Genomic DNA, 22024 nt, shown 5'->3' on the forward strand with positions numbered 1-22024 from the left:
CTTGTGGTCAATGAGCTGGACACAGTGAAAGTGAACATTTTATACAATGTAGAACTTGTCAAAATAAAAGTCACAGTGTCCCGTAGGCATAGACAAGTTCTACTTTGTTTCATACTGTGTCAATCACATGGTGTAAAGGGGGTTGCTTGTATGGTTTTTTAGCTTGTGGGTGGTGTTTTTCTGGTTTGTAATTTGTTGCAGAGTTGTAGCGATAGTTTTCGTCCCTGGTTGTTGTTGCCAAACGTTTGTCCTGTTGCTTTTCTATCCTTCCTTCACGGTTTTTAGTTCCCTTGTTTGTCTGAACTTAGTAGCTTGTACTGGTTTTGGTGTGAAATCCTGCCTTGTTGAGTTTGCTTCTTGCAGTCTTTTCGAGTGTACTTTTTGTTCTGGGAATTGCATCTGCAGCTTCTGTGTGCTCTCCTTCTCCTCTCAGTCTTTAAGAAGTCCATCTTTTTCAAGGCTTAGTGCTCAGAAATGACTTAGAATTCATGATGTCCATAATTCATATCAGAAGTGTGACTGTGTGTGTGTGTGTGTGTGTGTGTGTGTGTGTGTGTGTGTGTGTGGGGCATGTATCATCCTTGTCATATTCATGGAGAATATGGATGCCACTTCCTACTCAAGAGACTTTAATTCACATCAGTACAAAGAAGAGGTATACACACACACACACACACACACACACACACACACACACACACACACACAGGCACACACACACAGTTACAGATGAAGCATGAGTGTGTGACATCCCTTATTCATACCACAATCACACCATCCATCACAGCATGCCTCCTATTTCCTGTTTTCCAGATCATAAACTTGTAAGGCCAATGACACCCCGCTGACAGAGTCAGCCTCTTCTAAATCTAAATGATGTATCCTCCATCATTCTCTCTTCCATCTCATCCATCCTTCCATATTTTTTTTTTCTCTTTGTGTATTGTTCCCTTTGCTCATCCACCATCCTCCAGGCAGCCTCGGACCTTGGAGGTACCTGTGTGTCAGGCTCATGGCAGGAAGCTCCCTGACAGTGGCAGGTAAGGCATGTACTGTAGGCTCAGCACATGTCAAACAGTAGTGTATGAGGTCATTGGCGGGAACTTGAAATTACACGATAGTACACAGTAGGGGTGTCACGATTTAAATCGAAAACCAATCAAAATGAGCTTTCGAAAAATCAAAAGCAGGATTGACGATTTCCACAGTTATCTTTTTCTCTCTCCACCCCCGCCTACTTGCTCACATCCAAAAGAAAATAACAACAGACAGCGACGCTTACCGACTGGTAGCATGCAGCTAAAGACAAAGGGTAACGTAAGCTTACCGGTAGCCTGCAGCTAAAGACACAGGGTAACGTAAGCTTAACGGTAGTCTGTAGCTAAAGACACAGGGTAACATAAGCTTACCGGTAGCCTGCAGCTAAAGACACAGGGTAACGTGAGCTTACCGGTAGCCTGCAACTAAAGACACAGGGTAACGTGAGCTTACTGGTAGCCTGCAGCTAAAGACACAGGGTAACGTGAGCTTACCGGTAGCCTGCAACTAAAGACACAGGGTAACGTGAGCTTACTGGTAGCCTGCAGCTAAAGACACAGGGTAACGTGAGCTTACCGGTAGCCTGCAACTAAAGACACAGGGTAACGTGAGCTTACTGGTAGCCTGCAGCTAAAGACACAGGGTAACGTGAGCTTACCGGTAGCCTGCAACTAAAGACACAGGGTAACGTGAGCTTACTGGTAGCCTGCAGCTTTACTTTTCCAGACACAATGGCCGCTGCCAGAGTTTGAGATGGCGGAGAAACAACAGAAAATCCTCCTGCTTCCCTGGAGTCACCTGCATGGCAACATTTTTGCCTTCCCTGTGAGTCAGTTATATAAACTTACAACAAAGGTAAAGCATGTGGTAAGAGTTTAATCTACCAGTTAGCTCTGCTGGTAGCTAAGCCAGGATACGTCACCCCGTGTATTGTTGTGATTGGACGTAGTGTTATCCAATTGCGTGTAGTGAGATTTTCAAATGCATGCTTGGTGCCGCCCCTGGAGTTGGGCCATTTTCATTACTCATTGCCAGACCCTTAATCTTTCGGATTTGGGACTGGATTTCCAGGCTACAGTTTGCCTGTAATTAATACTGGGATGTGGGTGACGAATTACCCACATACACGCTCTGGACAATGATGTTCTTACCATGTTAGCATACATTTGCTAATTACAGTAGCACTCAACACAAAGTAGGCTACATTTACAGATGACGGGAATGAATTTTTCAGGTATATAGGATTGGGCAAGCTAAAATGTTGATCTGGTATTAGTGTAATATTAAAGGTTATTCCAATTCACCTTGTGGAGGACATGAAGGTCTGTATCAAATTACATAATGTTGATGACTTTTTATTTATTTGTCTTCTGTTGCTTTTTTTTCTCTTCCATTTTTCTTCAATCCCATCTTTCTTCCAATTTTTGTTCCTGCATGCTGCTGCTTCCACACTGTGTTGCGGGCCTTTGGGTTTGTATGGCACACTGCGTGTGTGTGTGTGTGTGTGTGTGTGTGTCTGTGTCTGTACCAGAATCAAGCCCACCTCCATCTTAAGGGGCTCCAGAGGAAAGAAGGCCCCTCTGCAGCCCCTTGGTAAGGGGATTCCCCTTGAATGAGTGCCCCAAGTCCAACCCATTGACACAGAGGCAGTTGATTTACTAGAGATACTGGGGTGGAGAGGAACAAGACTGGGCTGTTCTCTCACTCCTCATCATCGTCTTTGCCACATCACAGACTTTGGCGCTGTTGCTGTTGTGTGTTTGTGGATGTATATGTAGATGTACAGTATATATGTTGCGTGGCTATATGTGGGCAGTCACAGGTCATTATTTAGTCATTTCTGAGCAGATGTGTAAGTGTTACGTTTTTGGGTAGATGTTAACAGGGGCAGAGACAGACGTTGTAACCATTCGGGCCTAATTAAGCCATATAAGAATGCCGTAAAATCTGTACATCATGGGAAAAACATGATAAAATTGTTCTCCAACTTTCATTCTGAAACCAGAACACAAATGTTGAGGATGACTCATTTTCACTCCTGCCGCCTAAAAATAGGCAAAAACTGTCTAATGTTACTATTTTCAAGTTAGGCTACATAATATAGGTAGGGTAGCAATTTGACGTAAACTGCATTACTAATCTTTCAGTAGAGTTCACAGAATAAATTGGCAACACTTCCCTAGTAACAGAAATTTTGATTTGCCGGTCCAGTCAGAGAGACTGAGGGGATGTGACACAAAGTTGAAGTTATTTTAAAAACCTAAAAGATTGAGGGCTTTTGAGAAAACATTCGTGGCTGCAGCACCAGAAGCCACGCATTCGCTTTGCCCCTGAATGTTAAATGCCCATTTTGCACATATTGGTCTGTGTCAACATTCCTCAAATAATATCTGAAAAAGTGTAATGGAATTATAACATAATTCATAGATTAAGCAGCAGTATATTATTCTCCTGCCATATTCTGAGTAAGTAAAATGTTTTATACAATGCAACTGTGCATTTTTAAACATATTAATAGACAATGGAATAATGAAATGATATTTGTTTTTTTGAGAACGTGATTGATCTGATTGGAGCAAAATGCAAAAAGACATGGAATTGACAAACTATTGGTAATTCACTGTGAAATAGGAAACGCAGGTTTCCTGAATAGCCCCTGTTATCTGGTCTGTTGTGAGAATGGATTACAGTGAATGGATGTCTGCAGATATGGTGGGATTTGTGCTTGAAGGCTTTCACCTTCGCTATGTGTTCTTCTTGTGTTATTTGCTGCTCTTTCTGCAACAGGATCCCTCACCATCGATCCCTTAACAAGCTTCACTTTTCTTCACTCTGAGAATATGTTGTTGATACTGATTTTTCACTAAACTATTGTTGCTGTGCTTTCATTTTCCACAACTGATGCTTTTCCCATAGCGACATTCTGTCACTTCATTTTTCACGCAACTTTATATATGATGTTACACGTTTTAAGACAAGAAAAATTAAATGCAGTGGCAGTTCTAGACCATTTTAAATGGAGTGGCCAGGCTGGGGCCACATGCGATTTTAGGGGAACCAAATATATTAAGCACAAGTGTTGCATACCACCAACCCTCCATAGATTTGGTTTTACAACAGGCCAACAATACACATATAACAGTTAAACACAAGAATACTCATTCCTACATTTTATTTATCATTGTACATGATTAATATCCCAAGTTTAGAGATAAAGGTGGGGTTAAAAATGTATGAAAGTATTTGCCACAGTTAGGGGGGCCAGAGGGGGGTTGAGGCTTAATATTACGAGGGCACTGACCACCCTTGCCCCCTCCCCCCCCCCTAGAACCGCCCCTGATGAAATGACGTCCGGTTCCGTTGGTTTATAGCTGTGTGGTCTGTTCAGTTTTTGTCTTCCTTTAGGTGAATTTCAACCACTTGTCATGTCAAAAGTATTCTGTCTGAATAGGATTAACTCAGGAAATCCAACCAGAAGGGGGCCGCAGTGCACAACCTGGATCACAAACTATATTGACTTTAATTTCATTTTCTCTCCATTCTTTTCATCCTTGGTTTTGTTCATTCTTCTTCTCTCCCCATCTCTTTATTTTGTGTCAGGGGCCACCTCCAAGGCGGTGCGTCTCTTTCCTCCTCAGTGACGTCCTCCTCAGCCCGCAGATCGAGGCAACTCCCACAGCTTCCCCCCCAGAGCAGCACCGTAGAACAAGGTATGTGCTGTTGTCTTGGGCACTTAACCCATGCTGCAGCCTTAGTAAAAACAAACAAACACAGACAGCATGTACAAACAAGAGATACTGTACAATACCACACAACAGAACGTACCATGGTCCAAATGGTGTATAAAACCCAACATGGTGTAATGCAATGCATTAGTTAAACGTTACTCAAAATAAATAAATAAAAAAAATCATTTTCTATATACACACACACACACACACATTTTTTTTCCCCAGCTATCCCCTATGGAAGAGGATTAGGGCCACATGTGAAAAAATGTATTTGTGTTCTGAGTTTTATTCTTTTCTCAGCATTCAGAGTTTTTTCTCAGAATTCTGAGATTAAAATCTGAATTCTGTGGAAACATTTTTTTAAAGTGTAATTTAAAATATATATTTTTTTAAAATCAGAATTTTGAGATTAACTGCTAGTGGCAAAATAGTCCTATGACTGTGACTGCTACTATTTACGAAAATGTTACACTCGCTGTTTGACCTTAATGAGGCGAGATTAATGAATACAGGTTGATTACCTGTCCATGCTGAAAGGTGACATCAGTGTTACTGTGTCCATCTTTTTCAGGAGTGAAGGTTAACGTTCTGCAATGTGCAGCGCAGTGTCGGATTAAGTGGGAGTTTATTGAGTTTCTTGCAGGGCTGTCCTCCACCAAATAAATTCTTAGTCGACTAACACTCGCATGATTTTGTCTACAAATTGAATAATTGATTTAAGTTTTTCCCACAAAGAATCACGCTAAAGCACCACTTTAAATCTTGTGTTTAGCAGAGAAGTGCTCATAAGTTTCTTGGAAATAAGTCATTCAGCATGAAAAAGCATAAAAAAATGACTAATCGACTAAAGAAATCTTAGTTGGCTAAGACCAAAACGACCAACTGAGTTTCTTGTATTTTGTGTGTGTGTGTGTGTGTGTGTGTGTGTGTGTGTGTGTGTGTGTGTGTGTGTGTGTGTGTGTGTGTGTGTGTAGCCCTGGTAGCAGAGGAGTGTGTTCGTCAGCTCCAGATGAGGGTTCATTCCAACCGGGCATCAGCTGCTGCCACCACCTCCAGCCAGCAGGACCTGGACCGAGCCCTCAAGAACAAACGGGAGGTGGGCCAAAAATATTTAGGGCGCCGACAGTGAAAACTGGCCTTATTGAAGCTGAAGGAATTCTTCTTCTTTTTTTTTTCTGCAAATGAATCGCCTTTTTGAGGGGCTTAACATACTCAACAACTCCCCAAAATTGGCGGTCACATCAAGCCTGGTGAACATTTACGTATTTTAAGGGTTTCGGGAATAGGCGCACATAAATGGCTCGCTAGCGCCCCTACAACATTAAAAAAATTGAGCCCCTGTAGTACGTTTAACGTAGACTAACGAAATGTCGTACACATATGTAGCATGTCAAGACGTACAAAAAAGCTCATTGGAGTCATACCATTATGAATGTGATTTTGGCCATTTCCACATGTCGTACTTCAATAGAGATTTCATCCGATCGACTTCAAATTTGGTCTGTACCATCTGAAGACGTTAAAGATGAAAAGTTATTAAAAGAAAAACTTTGATGATTTGCAGTGTCTGAGTGAGGCGCAAATGCATAGCCGCATGGAGCGGTGTCCGCCCGTAACCCCGACGTGCAAGGAGGTGCGAGGGCCCGTCCAACGCTGCTTGTAGCTTTAATTTATTTTGGCTTCATTTTAGCCTGATGGTTTACTTTAACCCTAGTGTTTTCTTCCCGTGGACCACGCACTTGTTGTCCTGAAAACGAACACTGTTTTTGTCACTATTTTTCTGACGCTTTTGGTGCTTTTTTGACGTTTCTTTTGCATTTTCTATGGTTTTTGGCACTTTTTTCAACGTTTTTGTCGCTTTTCCCCACTACCACCAGTACATCACTTACACCAACTTATTACCACTAGTTTTACTAATTATTTTTTCGAATTCATGGTCAAGAAACCTCAGTTATATGATTTAATACCACATTTTTCAGTTAAATAGCAGTAATTGTTTTTACTAATAAGATAAGACTAAGTTAAGATCAGATGAAGAGTTTTGTCAAAGTTTAGTCAGGATACTGTTTTGAAACCATTGAAACCGTTTTTCTCAAATGCTATGAAACTAAATAAAACAATTTTTGCTTGCGAAATGTGTTGTATGGGACCAACCATGTTATTTTTGGGCAATTTTGGGGAAAGAAACCCAAATTTCCAATATAGGAACTTTGAAAACGGGTCAAATTCGACCCGAAGACAACACAAGGGTTTAAACCAGCTCATCAAGAGAATGGAGCGGGACTATGAGGGTTCCAGGCAGAGAGCATGAGCCATAATGTTGCTCAAGTGCGTCGCAGTGAATTGCATTTACTGTCTAAGAAAGTAATAAATTATCTTACAGTAATGGTGAAGACCACTCAATAAAATTAATTGGTTCCAGCTGGGCAGTCACTGAAGAATGCACCTAGCACCTCAAATACAGAAGTGTATAATCCATACTGGCTGCTTTTCCTATCCCTAACTTACAAAGAACTGACAGTTTAATGGCCACATCCTGACTTTCAAACGTCCACATGCCAGTAGTTTCACTTTTTTTGCATGCATCATGTCAGTGCTGTCTTTGTGATGCATCATGCTGTCCCCCATCTGACTGAATGTGAAATGATTTAAATCTGACGGTATAGATCATCAGCACAAAGTGACTAAAAGTGCCAGTAATGCTATGATATGGATGAAAATGTGTAGCAGGCTTAATCATTTTGAGATTTACAATAGCTTTTTAAATCTGTTACAAAATCTGAATTGTTAATGTCTGCAGAACAGATAGGGTTGTGTCTGATATAAGCTTTTGCAATATCTTTTTTCAACTAATACTTATTATTATATTGTCTTTCCAAATGTGGAAAAGTGTCTGAAATAGCATTGTGATCATGGAATGACAGGAACTCTCCTTTAAAACTAATAATATCCAGTCCCTCCAGGATTTCTGAGATTGTTGCCTGATTTTGCGGGAGCTTGAAAGTTGCAAAATAAGTTGTGATTTTTTTTTTTTTTTGTATAGTTCTTTAAAAATAAAAAGGAAACTTTTTTCCGGGAGAATAAAACTACTCTGGGCTGAGTTTTCCTTAGTAACCTTACCAAAAAGGCTCAGGATGCTGCAAATGTTGATATAATATGAAAATGGCTGGTGGATTTAAGACAAAAAATAATTTGTTGAATGGATCAAATTTGAACATATGTGAGCGTAGCTGTCCTCAATTTAGGTCATTGTGTGGATTTCCGGTATTCCTGCATCCACTGTGTGTGTTTGTGTGTGTGCGCGTCAGTAGCGGGGGGAACTGTATGAGAAGCAGCCCCACCCGCTGCAGACAGCCAACAGGATTGAAACAGCAGCAGCTTTCAGCGACTTTAGATTGAAAAATCATTACAGCGTACATTGATGTTAAAATGTATACAGGTTGGCAGGACGGTCTGAAATGTTTTGCCCTTTCGCTGTACGTTTTGTTGGTAAATGTGAGAACTCGTCTTCATATCAGAATTTCGGAAACAAGCTCTTTCTTACTCCCGCTTGGTCAGTGGCACTCAGAGTCACATTATACTGAAGTAAAGTCTGGCACGTGGGACTGCTTGGATTGGTTGAAGTCGCGGGAAACTCCGGTTATTGGTCAAATTTACTGAAAAGTTACGGTGATTGGTTAAAAAGGTTGAATTGGCGCGACATCGCAAAATCCTGGAGCAACTGAATATCAATACTTATAAGGTGATATAACCAATGAGACTGTGCCATTACAATCCATTAAGGTTATGGGCTTCCTGTAGACCACCATTGTACTAAGACATTAAAATGACTAGTGTATCATTAATTTGACAATATACTAAATGTTCTGATTATAATGAATTGCACTTAAGATAGATAGTTGAAATTAATGACACTGTGGCAACTTTTAAAGCCCTACACACCCTTGGAACACCCACACAGGCATTTTTACTTATTTGCCTAACTTATTAGACATCTTCTGAGGGTTGTTTGGTGTATTGTACATCTCCCTGAGTCTCTGACAGTCCTTTTCCGCATTAGACATTTTGACTTGGCATTGCTGAAAAATCACAGGTGTAATTGGTGACAGTAATGATTGCATAGTTCCATTAAAATGTGCGATAAGCCAGGGAGTCAGAATGTGCTACGACATGATACGATACAATACGATACCATACCATACGACACGATACGACACAACACAATACGATACTATACAATATGATACAATACGATACAATAATGATACGATACGATATGACACAATACAATACGATATGACACGATACAATACAATAAGATACGACACAATACAATACCATACGATACCATACAATACGGTACCATACGATACAACACAATACAATAAAATACTATACAATACGACGCAATACGATACAATACGGTATCATACGATACAATTTGATATGATAGAACTATATTGTCAGTTTACACTGTAATTCATTTTGCTTTTCCAAGCAGCTCTGCTCAAAAAAAGAGGGGAAAAAAGTACACCCTCTACAAGTTATGCAACAATTACACATATAGTACATATGAATTATAATTAGATCTTGCTAGAAACACGCATGCTTATTGGCTCACTGACGCTGATGAGATTTACTCTTTAGGTATTGAAATTTGGTATTGAATGATGAGGCATTTTTTGATACTCGATACTAAGGAGGCAATTCGGTTGGTGCCTAAAAAGTATCGTATTCGGTATCCAGCCCTAGTGCTAGTATAGCAACATTTTGATATCTGTTTCCTGCAGCTCTACAAGGACCAGAGGAGGAGCAGTGAGAACATTTCCCATAAGTCCTCAGACAGTGATGTCAGCGACGTGTCAGCCATCTCTCGAACCAGCAGTGCCTCTCGCATCAGTAGCACCAGCTACATGTCCATCCAATCAGAGAGACCCCGGGGACGCTTCAGGTACACACACATACGCTACATTAACTTTGCTTTTATTGTGTATTATTGCTACAAGGTTACTTTTCAGTCAAGGAATAATTAAAGTATTAAAAACTGTCCTTTACAGAGATATTTTATCATGGAATAATCTCCCAAGTAACAACGTTTTATCAAAGGAAAGGAAAGTTAATAAAAACCAACCTCAAATCTCACCTTTACTTAAATTCTTATCTTGAGGTTTTATATCTTATTTTCTTTTGTTGTCTTAAATATTCGTTCTCCAATTCTTTGTCTTTGTGAGCTACTTAGATGTTAGCTCTAAACCCGTGTTGTGTAATATAGTGTAATGTTGTTTCCTTGTTATTAGGTTTGAAGGCCCTGACACACCAAGACTAATGGCAGACGCCTGGTCACCTTTGTCTGGGCCAAAGATTTGCACTGGAACACACCGCAAAAATAGCCTTTTGGCTAATTCTGGCTTTTTTAACCCATGGGAAATAATGTGTTTTATTAATTTGCACTGTCCCCTTTCATAAAATAAACTGAATTAAAATACAACAGTGGGACGCGACCGAACGGCCGGCAGCTGGCTCGTTTGCTAACGTTAGCTTGCTAATTTCACCCACCCTACGTGCCTTCATCATACACTGGTTACTGAAAATTACCCAAACTAAATTGTCACTCATCTGGCGATAGCAACTTACTTTTCTACAATGTGACAAGAGCGTGTGAATTAAACATTTAGTTGTTACATTTTAATAATTTAGAGCTGGCTGGTAAGGTAGCTAGCTTGCTAGTGGGGTAATTGTTTAGCGGTGCAGAGGGCACAGAGAGAGAGAGAGAGAGAGAGAGAGAGAGAGAGAGAGAGAGAGAGGTCTATTTGGTCTTTAGCTATATTAAATATCACGGTATAGGATATTAGTTTATTATCGTTAGTTTGTTTTGTAATGTGTAGGTATGTAGAGATCTTTTCTTCTAAAGTATCTGATATTTACAGTACTTCATTTTAAGAAGTAAAAGTAAAGAAAAACTTTGATTATGAACTTTATTGTGGCTGAAATTCAAAGTCTGACATCAATAAAGAGAAAAACCGAAACTGAGATTTCATTTCTTGTGAGGAAGAATCTTTCACTCCAACGTACGAAACCACTTCTTGCAAGTAACAAGTAACGGAGACGCTTAGGGGAAATGTAGCGACCTTAAAGTATACATTTTATTTAGGAAAAGTAGTGGCGTAAAAGTGAAAGTTTCCAGAAATAAGAATAAGAAATAAATGGACAAATACGTGAAAATTCTATTTAAGTACAGTAACAAAGTATTTGTACCTCCTTACATTACAACACTGCCTAAGTCATATAAAAGATACAGTTTTGGGCAACATGTTTGTTTTTTTATGATTTTTCTTTTGGCATTTTAGACCATATTTTTATAGGACAGCTGAAGACATGAAAGGAGATAGAGAGAGAGGGGGAATGACATGCAGCAAAGGGCCGCAGGTCGGAGTCGAACCCGCGGCCGCTGCATCGAGGAGTAAACCTCCATATATGGGCGTGCGCTCTACCAGGTGAGCTACCCAGGGCACCCTGGGTGACGTGTTTTGATTCTCAGCAGGGCCATGTGCGCAACGGGCCGCCACATGATGAAGAGCACCAGCGTGAGCGGTGAGATCTACGGCATGGAGCACACCGACGGCAGCCAATCAGACACAGCGCTCGGGAGCCTGGGAAGCGGGATCAAGAAGCGACGCTCGAGCCTCAGCCAACGTGTTGTTGCCATCCTGCCATCCAGACGCAGCCGGAGTACCTCACAACTCAGCCAGACAGGTCAGAGAGCACACACTGACTGACTGAGAAATCATCACACATGCATCTTGAGTGACAACTTGTCTGTGGAGCTGGGATAAGAGCAGGTGGGCGGGTGTCAGATCTGTGTAGAGCGCCGGAACAACAAATCACAGACAGTATGATAATAGCATTCAAAACATGAGATCCAAAATACTTATGTTTAAACATACAGTACAGGCCAAAAGTTTGGACACACCTTCTCATTCAAATGCGTTTCCTTTTATTTTCATGACTATTTACATTGTAGATCCCCCCTGAAGGCATCAAAACTATGAATGAACACATATGGAATTATGTATTTAACAAAAAAGTGTGAAATAACTGAAAACATGTCTTATATTTTAGATTTTTCAAAGTAGCCAAGCTTTGCTTTTTTATTAATAAGGGAAAAAATTCCACTAATTAACCCTGACAAAGCACACCTGTGAAGTGAAAACCATTTCAGGTGACTACCTCATGAAGCTCATTGAGAGAACACCAAGGGTTTGCAGAGTTATCAAAAAAAGCAAAGGGTGGCTACTTTGAAGAATCTAAAATATAAGACATGTTTTCAGTTATTTCACACTTTTTTGTTAAGTACATAATTCCATATATGTGTTCATTCATAGTTTTGATGCCCTCAGTGAGAATCTACAATGTACAATGTTTCTATGAAAATAAAGAAACACATTGAATGAGAAGGTGTGTCCAAACTTTTGGCCTGTACTGTACATTAAATGGCAGAATACCCAGAACTACCTATTACGTCGTGGATATAACCAGGGTGCGATTTGTGAAAAAAGAATTGAATCCCCTTTCCAATAACATGGATATAGTGTCACTCGGCTAGCCATGCCATAACACTTAATTATGAACTCCAATATAATAAAATAATCTTAAAATAAAATAGCACAACGTGGCGTTAACAAAAAATACAGTGTTTTCAAGCCGGAGAGCGGAGTTCACTTTGGGGCGAAAACAAAATACTTTTACCCTTGTTCACACAAACCACGATCTTTTTCTTAAACTTACCTAGTCCATACCTTACCATGACGCTCACTTTTTCTGGCTAAACTCCACTACCATGGCCCCTGAAAGGATCATCATCTGGCTGTGCCTGTAGCCGGCTCACAGTCACCTTTTGGCTGGCACTGGTAGCCAGCGTCGCGGAGCTCTAAATACAACCAGCAACTGCTGCTCTGATTTTATCATTTTATGGCACTATAAACTGTTCACGTTACAGCGCTTTACTTAGTTTAAAATAATTCTATTTTTAAGTATATAATATATGGTCTATTGATGAAGTAGCATATAAATAAAAACGAATTCAGCAGAGGCAGAGATATGTAACACTAGAAAGGGGGAAATCCCACGGTCCTTCAATGTGGCCCAGGACATATTCACATGCTGCGTCCAAAATTCCATACTAACATGCTATTTAGTAGCTTAAACACAGTATGTGAGTATGTCCGAAACCTAAGTATGAAACCAATAGTACAAGTACGCGACCTATTGCATACTATTTCCGGTAAAATATTGCAGTATACAATACTGGACACTGCACATAAATATCCCACAATGCAATGCAGTAGTAGTGACAAAGTTCATAACAGACAAACGGACGGAAACCAAGGAGCTCTTTAACGTCAGTAACGCTCTAATTTACATTTCACACATATTTCAACAACTAGTTTTTCCCCTCTTTCAGTAATTTAAGCATTATCTGGCGATGCCGCTAGAGCGGAGCTCGGCAGGGGTTAACATGGTTACGCGTCTTCAACGGCAAGGAGGCTCTCAGGAAGTGACGTTGAAAATTACAGCTTAGTGCGTCCGAAAAGATACACACTACTGTTTATTTACACAAAAGTATGTTGAACGATGGTATACATCTTGAGTATGTAGTGCAGAGTATACGATTTTGGACGCAACCATACCCACTGCTAAAAGAAAGTTAAATTAACATGTTGAAATCCAAACAAATACCTCATGGGTGCATTATTAACGGATTTGATGCATTTTTAATCGATACAGGAACACACTGGTCAGTTAAAGCTTTAGCGCGTAACTTTTTTATATTATTCGAAGCCCGTTTCATTCAAGCCGTCGCCAAATGAGTTGCTACAAAGCTAATTAAGACTATCAGCTCCACACAACTCTCTCTGGATCTCTAAGTGTGGCTATGTTCAGAAGATTGTGTCGTCCAGTGACTTTCTCAAGCAGAAGCTTGAGTGAAGATAATGACCACTTCTGAAGACTCCGTCATGTTTTTTTAATCCTCCGTGTCCTCCTTGGCTACTAGCAACCGGGTGGAGGACGGGTGGGGAGTGTTGCACGATCATGGAAGGCTTGTATCATGTGGACGCAACAACAGTTTTTTTGTCATTACCTAGAATTCCTCAAACTACGCACTATAGCTTTAATGTCAAAAACGCACACTTGCATACTTAAATAGAGACTTCAATGCAGATGGACAACAACCTGTAGGTCACATTTGAATCATTTTATCCAGTGTTGCTGTTGTTTCTGACGATGATGTTGCTGTTGTTTATTGGTTTTGTTGTTGTTGTGTGTGTTATTTCAGAGGCGGCGGGTAAGGCGGCGGACAGACAGAAAGGTAAAGCAATAGTTAGACGGACAGACAGTTTGAAAGGAAGACAGTCAGACACTGTAAGACAGGAAGAAAGGTGAACTGTACTTTACCTAAGGGGATGCTTCGAAGGATTTATAGGTGCCATTAATGTGAATTGTTGGTGCATGATAAACCAAGCAAGGTATTCTATCATATAGCAGGATTAAATACATTATGTAGCCGCTAGGTATTTTCTAATTACATTGAAAGTTGTTAAATAATCGGTGGTGGAATGTAACTAAGTACATTTACTCAAGCACTGTACTTAAGTACAGAGAGAAATATTGTGCTTTTTACTCCCCTACATTCATCTGACAGCATTAGTTACTAGTTACTTTACACATTAAGACTCTTGCACACAAAACACATGTAGTTTATAAAAAACAGTGTTTTATTATAAAGTTGACTGTAGTTGATTGACAGAACTGTTTCCAGTTTCTAAAATGTGAGGATTATTCTGCATTGAGTACCTTAACTTTTATTATTATTTTCCTGATGATACTTACTGTACATACTTTGACTTAAGTAACATTTTCAGTGCAGGACTTTTACTTTTTTTTTTACAGTATGGTATTAGTACCTTTACTTAAGAAAAGGATCTGAATACTTCTTCCATCACTGTAAATAATAATGAATTAATAAAGCTTCACAATACACACTTTGAAAGGTTTTGAGAGACACAGATGCAGACAAAACAGACCAAACGCAGCCAGACAGGGAGCCATAGAGAGAGAATGAAAGCAAGGGAGAGTTGTAGTTCTTGTTCTGTTAGACAGGTAAAGGTTCCTAGCACCTCCAGCCCTTCCTGAACTCTGTCTCCGGCACGCTTCCTTACTCCACCCTCTTCTGTCACCATTGTGTTCAGTTCTTCAAGAAGCCTGGCTGAATCAAACACCTTTTCCTCAGTAGTCTGATTGTTGCAATGGATCTGCCTTTTCATTTTGACTGCTTTCATTTCACTTACCAAAAGAAAGTAAATCTGAAACACTGGCAGTCTTTTTGGGTGGACTGAAAAGATGTCTTGTGGTCATGATAAAAAAAAAAAAAAACAGCAGGCTTTAGAAAAAAATCTGAACCGTGCACTGTATGGCTTTTATAACCATCCGAGTTTTCCCTTCACATCCCTGCCTAACATTCCAGATTGTGGTGGATTGAGTAAGCCATGTCATCTTCCTGCAGTGACCTCATCACCTATAAATAACAAAAGACATTCCTTCCCAATTTTCCAAAAATGACATGTGATTTTATACACAAAAACTTTTTCTAGCCTCCTGCACATTGCTATGTCTGTATCTCCTACGGAAATTATGTTTTGAGATGTTGCTGAGGTCATCGTGGGATATTAATTTGCATGGGATGGCCTGCATATTGATGAATAGAATATATAGTTATCAGGCTTGTCAGAGTTACTACCTGGAATTCAGTGCCTGAAATGGGCCAATACTCACCAATACTGAATACCGGCACTTTACATTTTTGTCCACATGTAAGGGTACACGTACCCTTCTTTTCTAACTTAATTAACAGTATTATTAAAAGGCTGATATTTCTACTAAAATAGGCTAGAAATCATGAATTATTGGGGGAAAAAACAATGTGTGGCAATAAAAGTGGATCAACTGGAGTGCTGTCCAAACTGACGTTATATATTATCATACACATTAAAGGAACACGCCGACTTATTGGGAATTTAGCTTATTCGCCGTAACCACCAGAGTTAGACAAGTCCATACATACCCTAAGGCTGTTTGACGCAGCCAGCAGCATCAGGCCATCACAGAACATGCAGGTGAATGGTTCCAGTAATCCTACTGCTCCGAATTGTGACAAAAGTGACAAAATAACGCCAACATGTTCCTATTTACATGTTGTGATTTGTAGAATGACAGCGTGTACAAAAAACAACGTAACATGAGACACAGCCGTCTTCTAACAGTAAACAAACCGGGAACTATATTCTCAGACAGGTTGTTGCAAAGCAAATCATTCCGCCCAAGTACTATATTCTTCCGCCTGATAATATAGTTTGTTTACAGTTAGAAGATGGCTGTGTCTCATGTTACGTTGTTTTTTGTACAATGCTGTGACTCTACAAATCACAACATGTAAATAGGAACATGTTGGCGTTATTTAGTCACTTATTCGGAGCAGTAGGCTAGTTGGAACCATTCACCTACAGGATCTGTGCTAGGCTAAACTAATGCTGGAGCCGTCAGACAGCATTACATCACGCAAAGAGATGAGAAAGGTATGTATGGACTTGTCTTACTCTGGGGGTTACGGTGAATAAGCTAAAGTCACAATAAGTCGGCGGGTTCCTTTAAGGATCCAGCAGCCAGCCTTCAATGTTTTTAAATTTCTATGTAAGTTAGTCTTATTTTTTATTTTCTTATTTTTTGGGGGGCGAAACAATTAATTCTATATGAAGTGTGACATTCAGCACTTCAATATAGCCCCCGAATGGAATGATCATTTGTTTCATAACCACAATTTCATACCTTACAACTTTTCAACTGTTAGGTTGGCAGTTGAATCAGGCTCCTTAGATCAAATCTTTGATAGTCGACTATTTGGGGTCACCCCTACAAGTTATACGTATGAATATACTGCTGAATCTGGCAAGCTTTTTTGGTCAAATTCAGGCACTGCTTGTATTAATGCAAAAGGTATGACTGGAAATAGAGTTTTATTATCCTAGCCTTTTTATATTCTGTACAAATGCAGGTGCACTTTGAGTTTTGGGTAGGTATGACATGAGATGCCTGATAACTGATAATAGCCTTTCTTAAAATGGCACATGCAAAGTCTATTTGTTTAACGCCTCTTTTCTGCCTTGTGCAGCGGCTTCAGCAGGTAAGAAGGTGGGCAAAGGCGGCAGCAGCATCCAGAGGAGTGTGGAGACGGGCATGGCTGTGGAATATCCACGGGGAGGGTCGGGCATGAACCGGCAGGCCAGCAGAGAGTCGACTGATGGCAGCATGAACAGCTACAGCTCTGAGGGGAAGTACGTACACACTAAAAGATAGACCTACATGTGGACACAGAATGCATGTTGTGTGGACTACATGTGCAGTGTGCTGAGCACATTGTGAGAGCTTCACAAAGAAAAGTGTCTTTTGAAGGGGTGTCACGATTTCCACTTAAACTCGAAAATTGATAGAAATGAGCTTTTGTTTTTGACTATTGTAATCAGAAGCAGGATCAGCGATACCCCCAGTATTTTATTCTGGCTGGTAGCATGCAGCTAGAGACACAGGGTAACGTTAGCTTACCGGCTGGTAGCATGCAGCTAATGACACAGGGTAACGTTAGCTTACCAGCTGGTAGCCTCCAGCTAAAGACACAGGGTAACATTAGCTACCAGCTGGTAGCATGAAGCTAAAGATACAGGGTAATGTTGCCTTACAGGCTGATAGCCTGCAGATAAAGACACAGGGTAACATTAGCTTATTAGCTGATATATTTAAAAATTACTTTATTGATTTAAACGTGATCCTCCAGGGTATTGTCAGAACTTCGTCCATAGCAATGGCCTGTTATTCATAGCAGAGACCGTATGTTTCCCCAGCAATGTTTTCCCCAACTAATAACTGTGCATCGTATGGTAATAGTGGTGATGTAGTAATTTTTTAATCATTTGTGTGTGTGTGTGTGTGTGTGTGTGTGTGTGTGTGTGTGTCAGTCTGATCTTCTCAGGTATGCGGTTGGGTGCCGACAGTCAGTTCAGTGACTTCCTGGATGGTTTAGGCCCCGGTCAGCTGGTTGGCCGACAAACACTGGCCACACCTGCCATGGGTGAGTGATGGTTTCAAAATAAATATAAATGTATAAAGATCATAATCGGTTCAGATCAAATGTAACGGCCTAACTTTTGATTTGACGTCTTCTTAGTTTTTCTATTTGAAGATTTTTTTTTCTATTCATTTAGTTATTTTGATTTTGATTTGTTTAAAAAAATCTAATTATTAATTTTGTTTACAAATTTTGTTATTTAAGATAATATACAATTTCAGTTGCACTTTTGAATAGAGGACACAATTGTTTCATACACAGTTTATATGAATAAAGGAATATTTTTCAGTTATTGCTCATTCTGTTAAAACGATGGTGGCAAAATCGTGAATCGTTACATCCGTACATATTTGTAACGCAAAAATTAAGCTATGAGGCTCTATTTTACATGTAAAATTAGAAGAATACTGCACTTTTTGTTAATGTACATAATGTATTCTGTGTATACTGTGTATGTACTTAGAGGTGTCAAAAGTATTCACATTCATTACTCAAGTAAAACCATAGATTCTAGGGTTTGAAAAGACTTTTGTAGAAGTTGAAGTATGAACTCAAGCTTTTTACTTAAGTAAAAGTGTAAAAGTACTCGTTTCAAAACTACTTAAAGTATAAAAGTAAAAGTAATGTAAGACAGAGATCTTCAACAGGGGGTCCTCAGAGTCATTGCAGGGGGGCCTCCAAATTATTGTAAATTTTTGAGTCTTAAATTAAAATACTTTACTTTAAAATTAAAATGCTAACATAATTCCAACATATTTTAGCAAATATAAATTCCCACTGATGATAGGCTTACTGGCCTCTAGGTAAGGTAGTCACTGAGATATCAGCCCACAGATACAGTTAATCCTAGATTTACTGTGTCACATATGTAACATTAAAATATGATTTATAAAATCATGCCAAAAATTAATATTTTAATAGCTTATGAAAAAAGGGTATGTAAGAAGGCTTTAGGTTGCCCTTACAGTTATTGTAGGCCCAGTTTAATATGCAACTTAATTCAATATGTAGTACGGGGTCCCTGCTACATCTCACTTTAAGTTAAGGGGTCCTTGGTTTAAAAAACGTTGAAGACCCCTGATGTAATGGGGAAAAAATGGCATTAAGGACAAAAGTTTATCCCCAAAACATGGGGACAAAACCCCACTTCCACAAAACATTTTTCTAAAGGCCATAATGACTGTAATAATGCTATATTAAAATCATACCTGCAAACTCTGAAAAAGGTGACACATCTCTTCTGTGTTTTTCAGACAACGGCAGCTACAGTCTGGTGTTACAGTTCTCTCCAGTGAAATACAGACACACTTTTACACCGTTTAGCTGTCGGCATTTTAACCGTGTTTACTCCAGCTTCTAGCTAAACGTATGCTAACGTTACCTGCTGCCAACTGTAGTGTTTACTAGCGTCCTGTGCGGCGATGTTTCAGTTCCCTCTAACATCTGTTTTCGGAGCATCAGAGAGAAGCGCAGGCATCTAAGTGGCCCCTAAATAAGGAACCGAAATCCGCGTTGCTATTCGGTCCGGTAGATAACGGTCGTTAAAGCACCAGTGGCGTATTAGCACCGGGTCTGTGCAGGTGCGATGGATCGCCTACAAACCAATAGGGTGTCGGAATGGTATATCTTTATACTTCTCATCCAATCACAATCAAATTCACTCTCTCCGGATGGCGCGATTTATCTGGATAGGTTTTTTTGTGTGTGTGTTTTTGAACGATGACGAGCCGGAATGAAAAAAAGCCGAACTGAAATAGGAGTAACGAGGCTATTTTTAAAATGTAAGGAGTAGAAAGTACAGATAATTGTGTGAAAATGTAAGGAGTAGAAGTAAAAAGTCTGCTGTAAAATAATGACTCCAGTAAAGTATAGATACCCAAAATTTCCACTTAAGTAAGGTAAAGAAGTATTTGTACTTCGTTACTTGACACCTCTGTATGTACTGCTTTGAGAACTTGGAGAACAGCTAACATGGGCAAACTCTGCATTTTGAGATCAGGATCAAAAAGTAGTTTATGATAATTTTGCAATAATTTGTGTGAATGTGGCTTGCGTGTGTGTTTGCGTGTGTCTCCTATACATACAGGTGATGTTCAGATCGGTTTGATGGATAAGAAAGGTCAGCTGGAGGTGGAGGTGATCAGGGCACGAGGCCTTACCCCCAAACCAGGCTCCAAATCCCTCCCAGGTAACACGCACGCACACACACACACACACACACACACACACACACACACACACCTCCATCATTTGATCTGTCCTCCCTCTTTCTCTCTTTTTGCTCCCTCTGAACCCTATCCCTACATTCCCAGCTCCCTATGTCAAGGTGTACCTGCTGGATCATGGAAGTTGTAAAGCCAAAAAGAAAACCAAGATTGCACGCAAGACGCTAGAGCCGCTCTACCAGCAGCATCTGCTCTTTGAGGAGAGTCCCCAGGGCAAGGTGCTTCAGGTAATCTTCTGTGTGTGTGTGTGTGTGTGTGTGTGTGTGTGTGTGTGTGTGTGTGTGTGTGTGTTTGTGTGTGCCTAATAACACTGCGATCTCAAATAGCCTTAACGACCAACCATAGCTCACTTTACTAATGAAAATGTCCATGAAAAGATTTGAGTAGAACCTTGTTTTGATTAATTGACATGCATTAGAGAAAGCTTTCAGCTCATTGTTTAACAGAAAATGATCACAGCATACTATAATTGTTTCTAAGCCAGAGCATTGTGAGAATTGGACCCAAACAGATGAGTAGACCTTGCATTGATGCACATCTCTAATGTTGAATATGCCTTTTCATTAAAAATGACTTCATTTCAGCTATTTTAAACATAATATTAACACATAATATCGAATCGCAATACAAATTCGAATCGGCACCCATTTATAGTGAACGAATCGGATCGCAACATAGGCATACGGTGTTTTCCCTCGCTTTGCGGAAGACTTAGGTGCCCTTATTTGCCGGGGGGTTTAGGCGTCCTTCCTCAAGAAAATGTTAAGTCTTTTCAATAACAGAAAATGCAATTTTTCTCATACATTTTGTGTCTCTTTGTGGGATTTTGCCTCTCTTTATGGGGTTTTGTCTCTTTATTTGTGGTCCTGTTGTGTCTCTTTTTTTGGTCATTTCTGTTTTCTTCTGGGTTGTTTTGGGTCTTTGTGGTCATGTGGCGTCTCTTTGTAGTCGCTTTGGGTCCCTTTGTGGTAGTTTTGCTTCTCTTTTTTCTCATCATTCTGGACCGTTATTATCACCATATCTGTGTCTGAAACACTGGAAAAGCTAGAACAGATACAGTAACACTCAAAAAGCAGAAATAGGTGCTGCCCAAAACTGCTCAGGTGCTGCACCTAAACCTGGCAGGGACAAACCAGGGCATTTTGTCCCAGCCCTAATGTGTAAGTGTTACCCCAGCTACGTGCATCGAGTTTAACTCCTCTCTACCATCCTCTCCTCTAGGTGATAGTATGGGGCGACTATGGACGGTTGGATCACAAATGTTTCATGGGTGTAGCACAGATCTTGTTGGAGGAGCTGGACCTGTCAAGTACGGTGATTGGCTGGTACAGACTGTTTCCGCCGTCCTCATTGGTGGACCCTACGTTAGCTCCGCTCACGCGGCTGGCGTCTCAGACGTCACTGGACAGCTCAGGACCGCCACCGGGCGTTCGGTCCTAGTGACCGAGTGGCGAGCGCAAAACCTTCCCCCAAATATCCCTCAAAGTGACAAAACAATGGACCACAGCTGCTGGACCAGAACTGAGCCGAGGGACGAGAACACGCCCCCTCCCGAGGACAAAAGCGTCGAAGCCCTCTTGGTCAACCAATGAAAAGCCAGACGAAGCAACAGGGAGAGAGAGAGAAAGGGAGGGAGGGAGGGAGAGACCGAACTAGCCAATCAAAGCTTAGCTGGAGTCTGACAATCACGTCTCACACCTTCCCACTTCCTCCTCCGTATGCCTTTTTGTTTGCAAAGCTTTGCTGACTTTGTTTTCTCCTCTGGGCTGCAGCAGCAGCGGAGGTTTCTGTCCAACACTTCTCGCTACTGTCTTTCTTTTCTCCTTACTTCCTTGTGCAGCCCTTTATCAGAGCAC

General features: G+C 40.4%; 1 protein-coding gene across 1 annotated transcript in view; it reads left to right on the forward strand.

Annotated features, from left to right (window-relative positions):
- The window catches only part of LOC114572493 (regulating synaptic membrane exocytosis protein 1-like), a 68952-nt gene extending 47274 nt beyond the window's left edge, over window positions 1-21678 (forward strand). Inside the window, exons 17-28 of the mRNA XM_028604158.1 lie at window positions 599-655; window positions 975-1040; window positions 4639-4748; window positions 5744-5865; window positions 9560-9720; window positions 11308-11522; window positions 14104-14136; window positions 16993-17155; window positions 17834-17946; window positions 20030-20131; window positions 20256-20395; window positions 21390-21678. Of these exons, the coding sequence (XP_028459959.1) occupies window positions 599-655; window positions 975-1040; window positions 4639-4748; window positions 5744-5865; window positions 9560-9720; window positions 11308-11522; window positions 14104-14136; window positions 16993-17155; window positions 17834-17946; window positions 20030-20131; window positions 20256-20395; window positions 21390-21608 (1501 nt within the window). The 3' untranslated portion in view covers window positions 21609-21678. The remainder of the gene's footprint in view (window positions 1-598; window positions 656-974; window positions 1041-4638; window positions 4749-5743; window positions 5866-9559; window positions 9721-11307; window positions 11523-14103; window positions 14137-16992; window positions 17156-17833; window positions 17947-20029; window positions 20132-20255; window positions 20396-21389) is intronic.
- Window positions 21679-22024: the final 346 nt, after the last annotated feature.

This window comes from Perca flavescens, chromosome 17, assembly GCF_004354835.1.
Source record: "Perca flavescens isolate YP-PL-M2 chromosome 17, PFLA_1.0, whole genome shotgun sequence".
In the NCBI taxonomy this organism is placed as follows: Eukaryota; Metazoa; Chordata; class Actinopteri; order Perciformes; family Percidae; genus Perca; species Perca flavescens.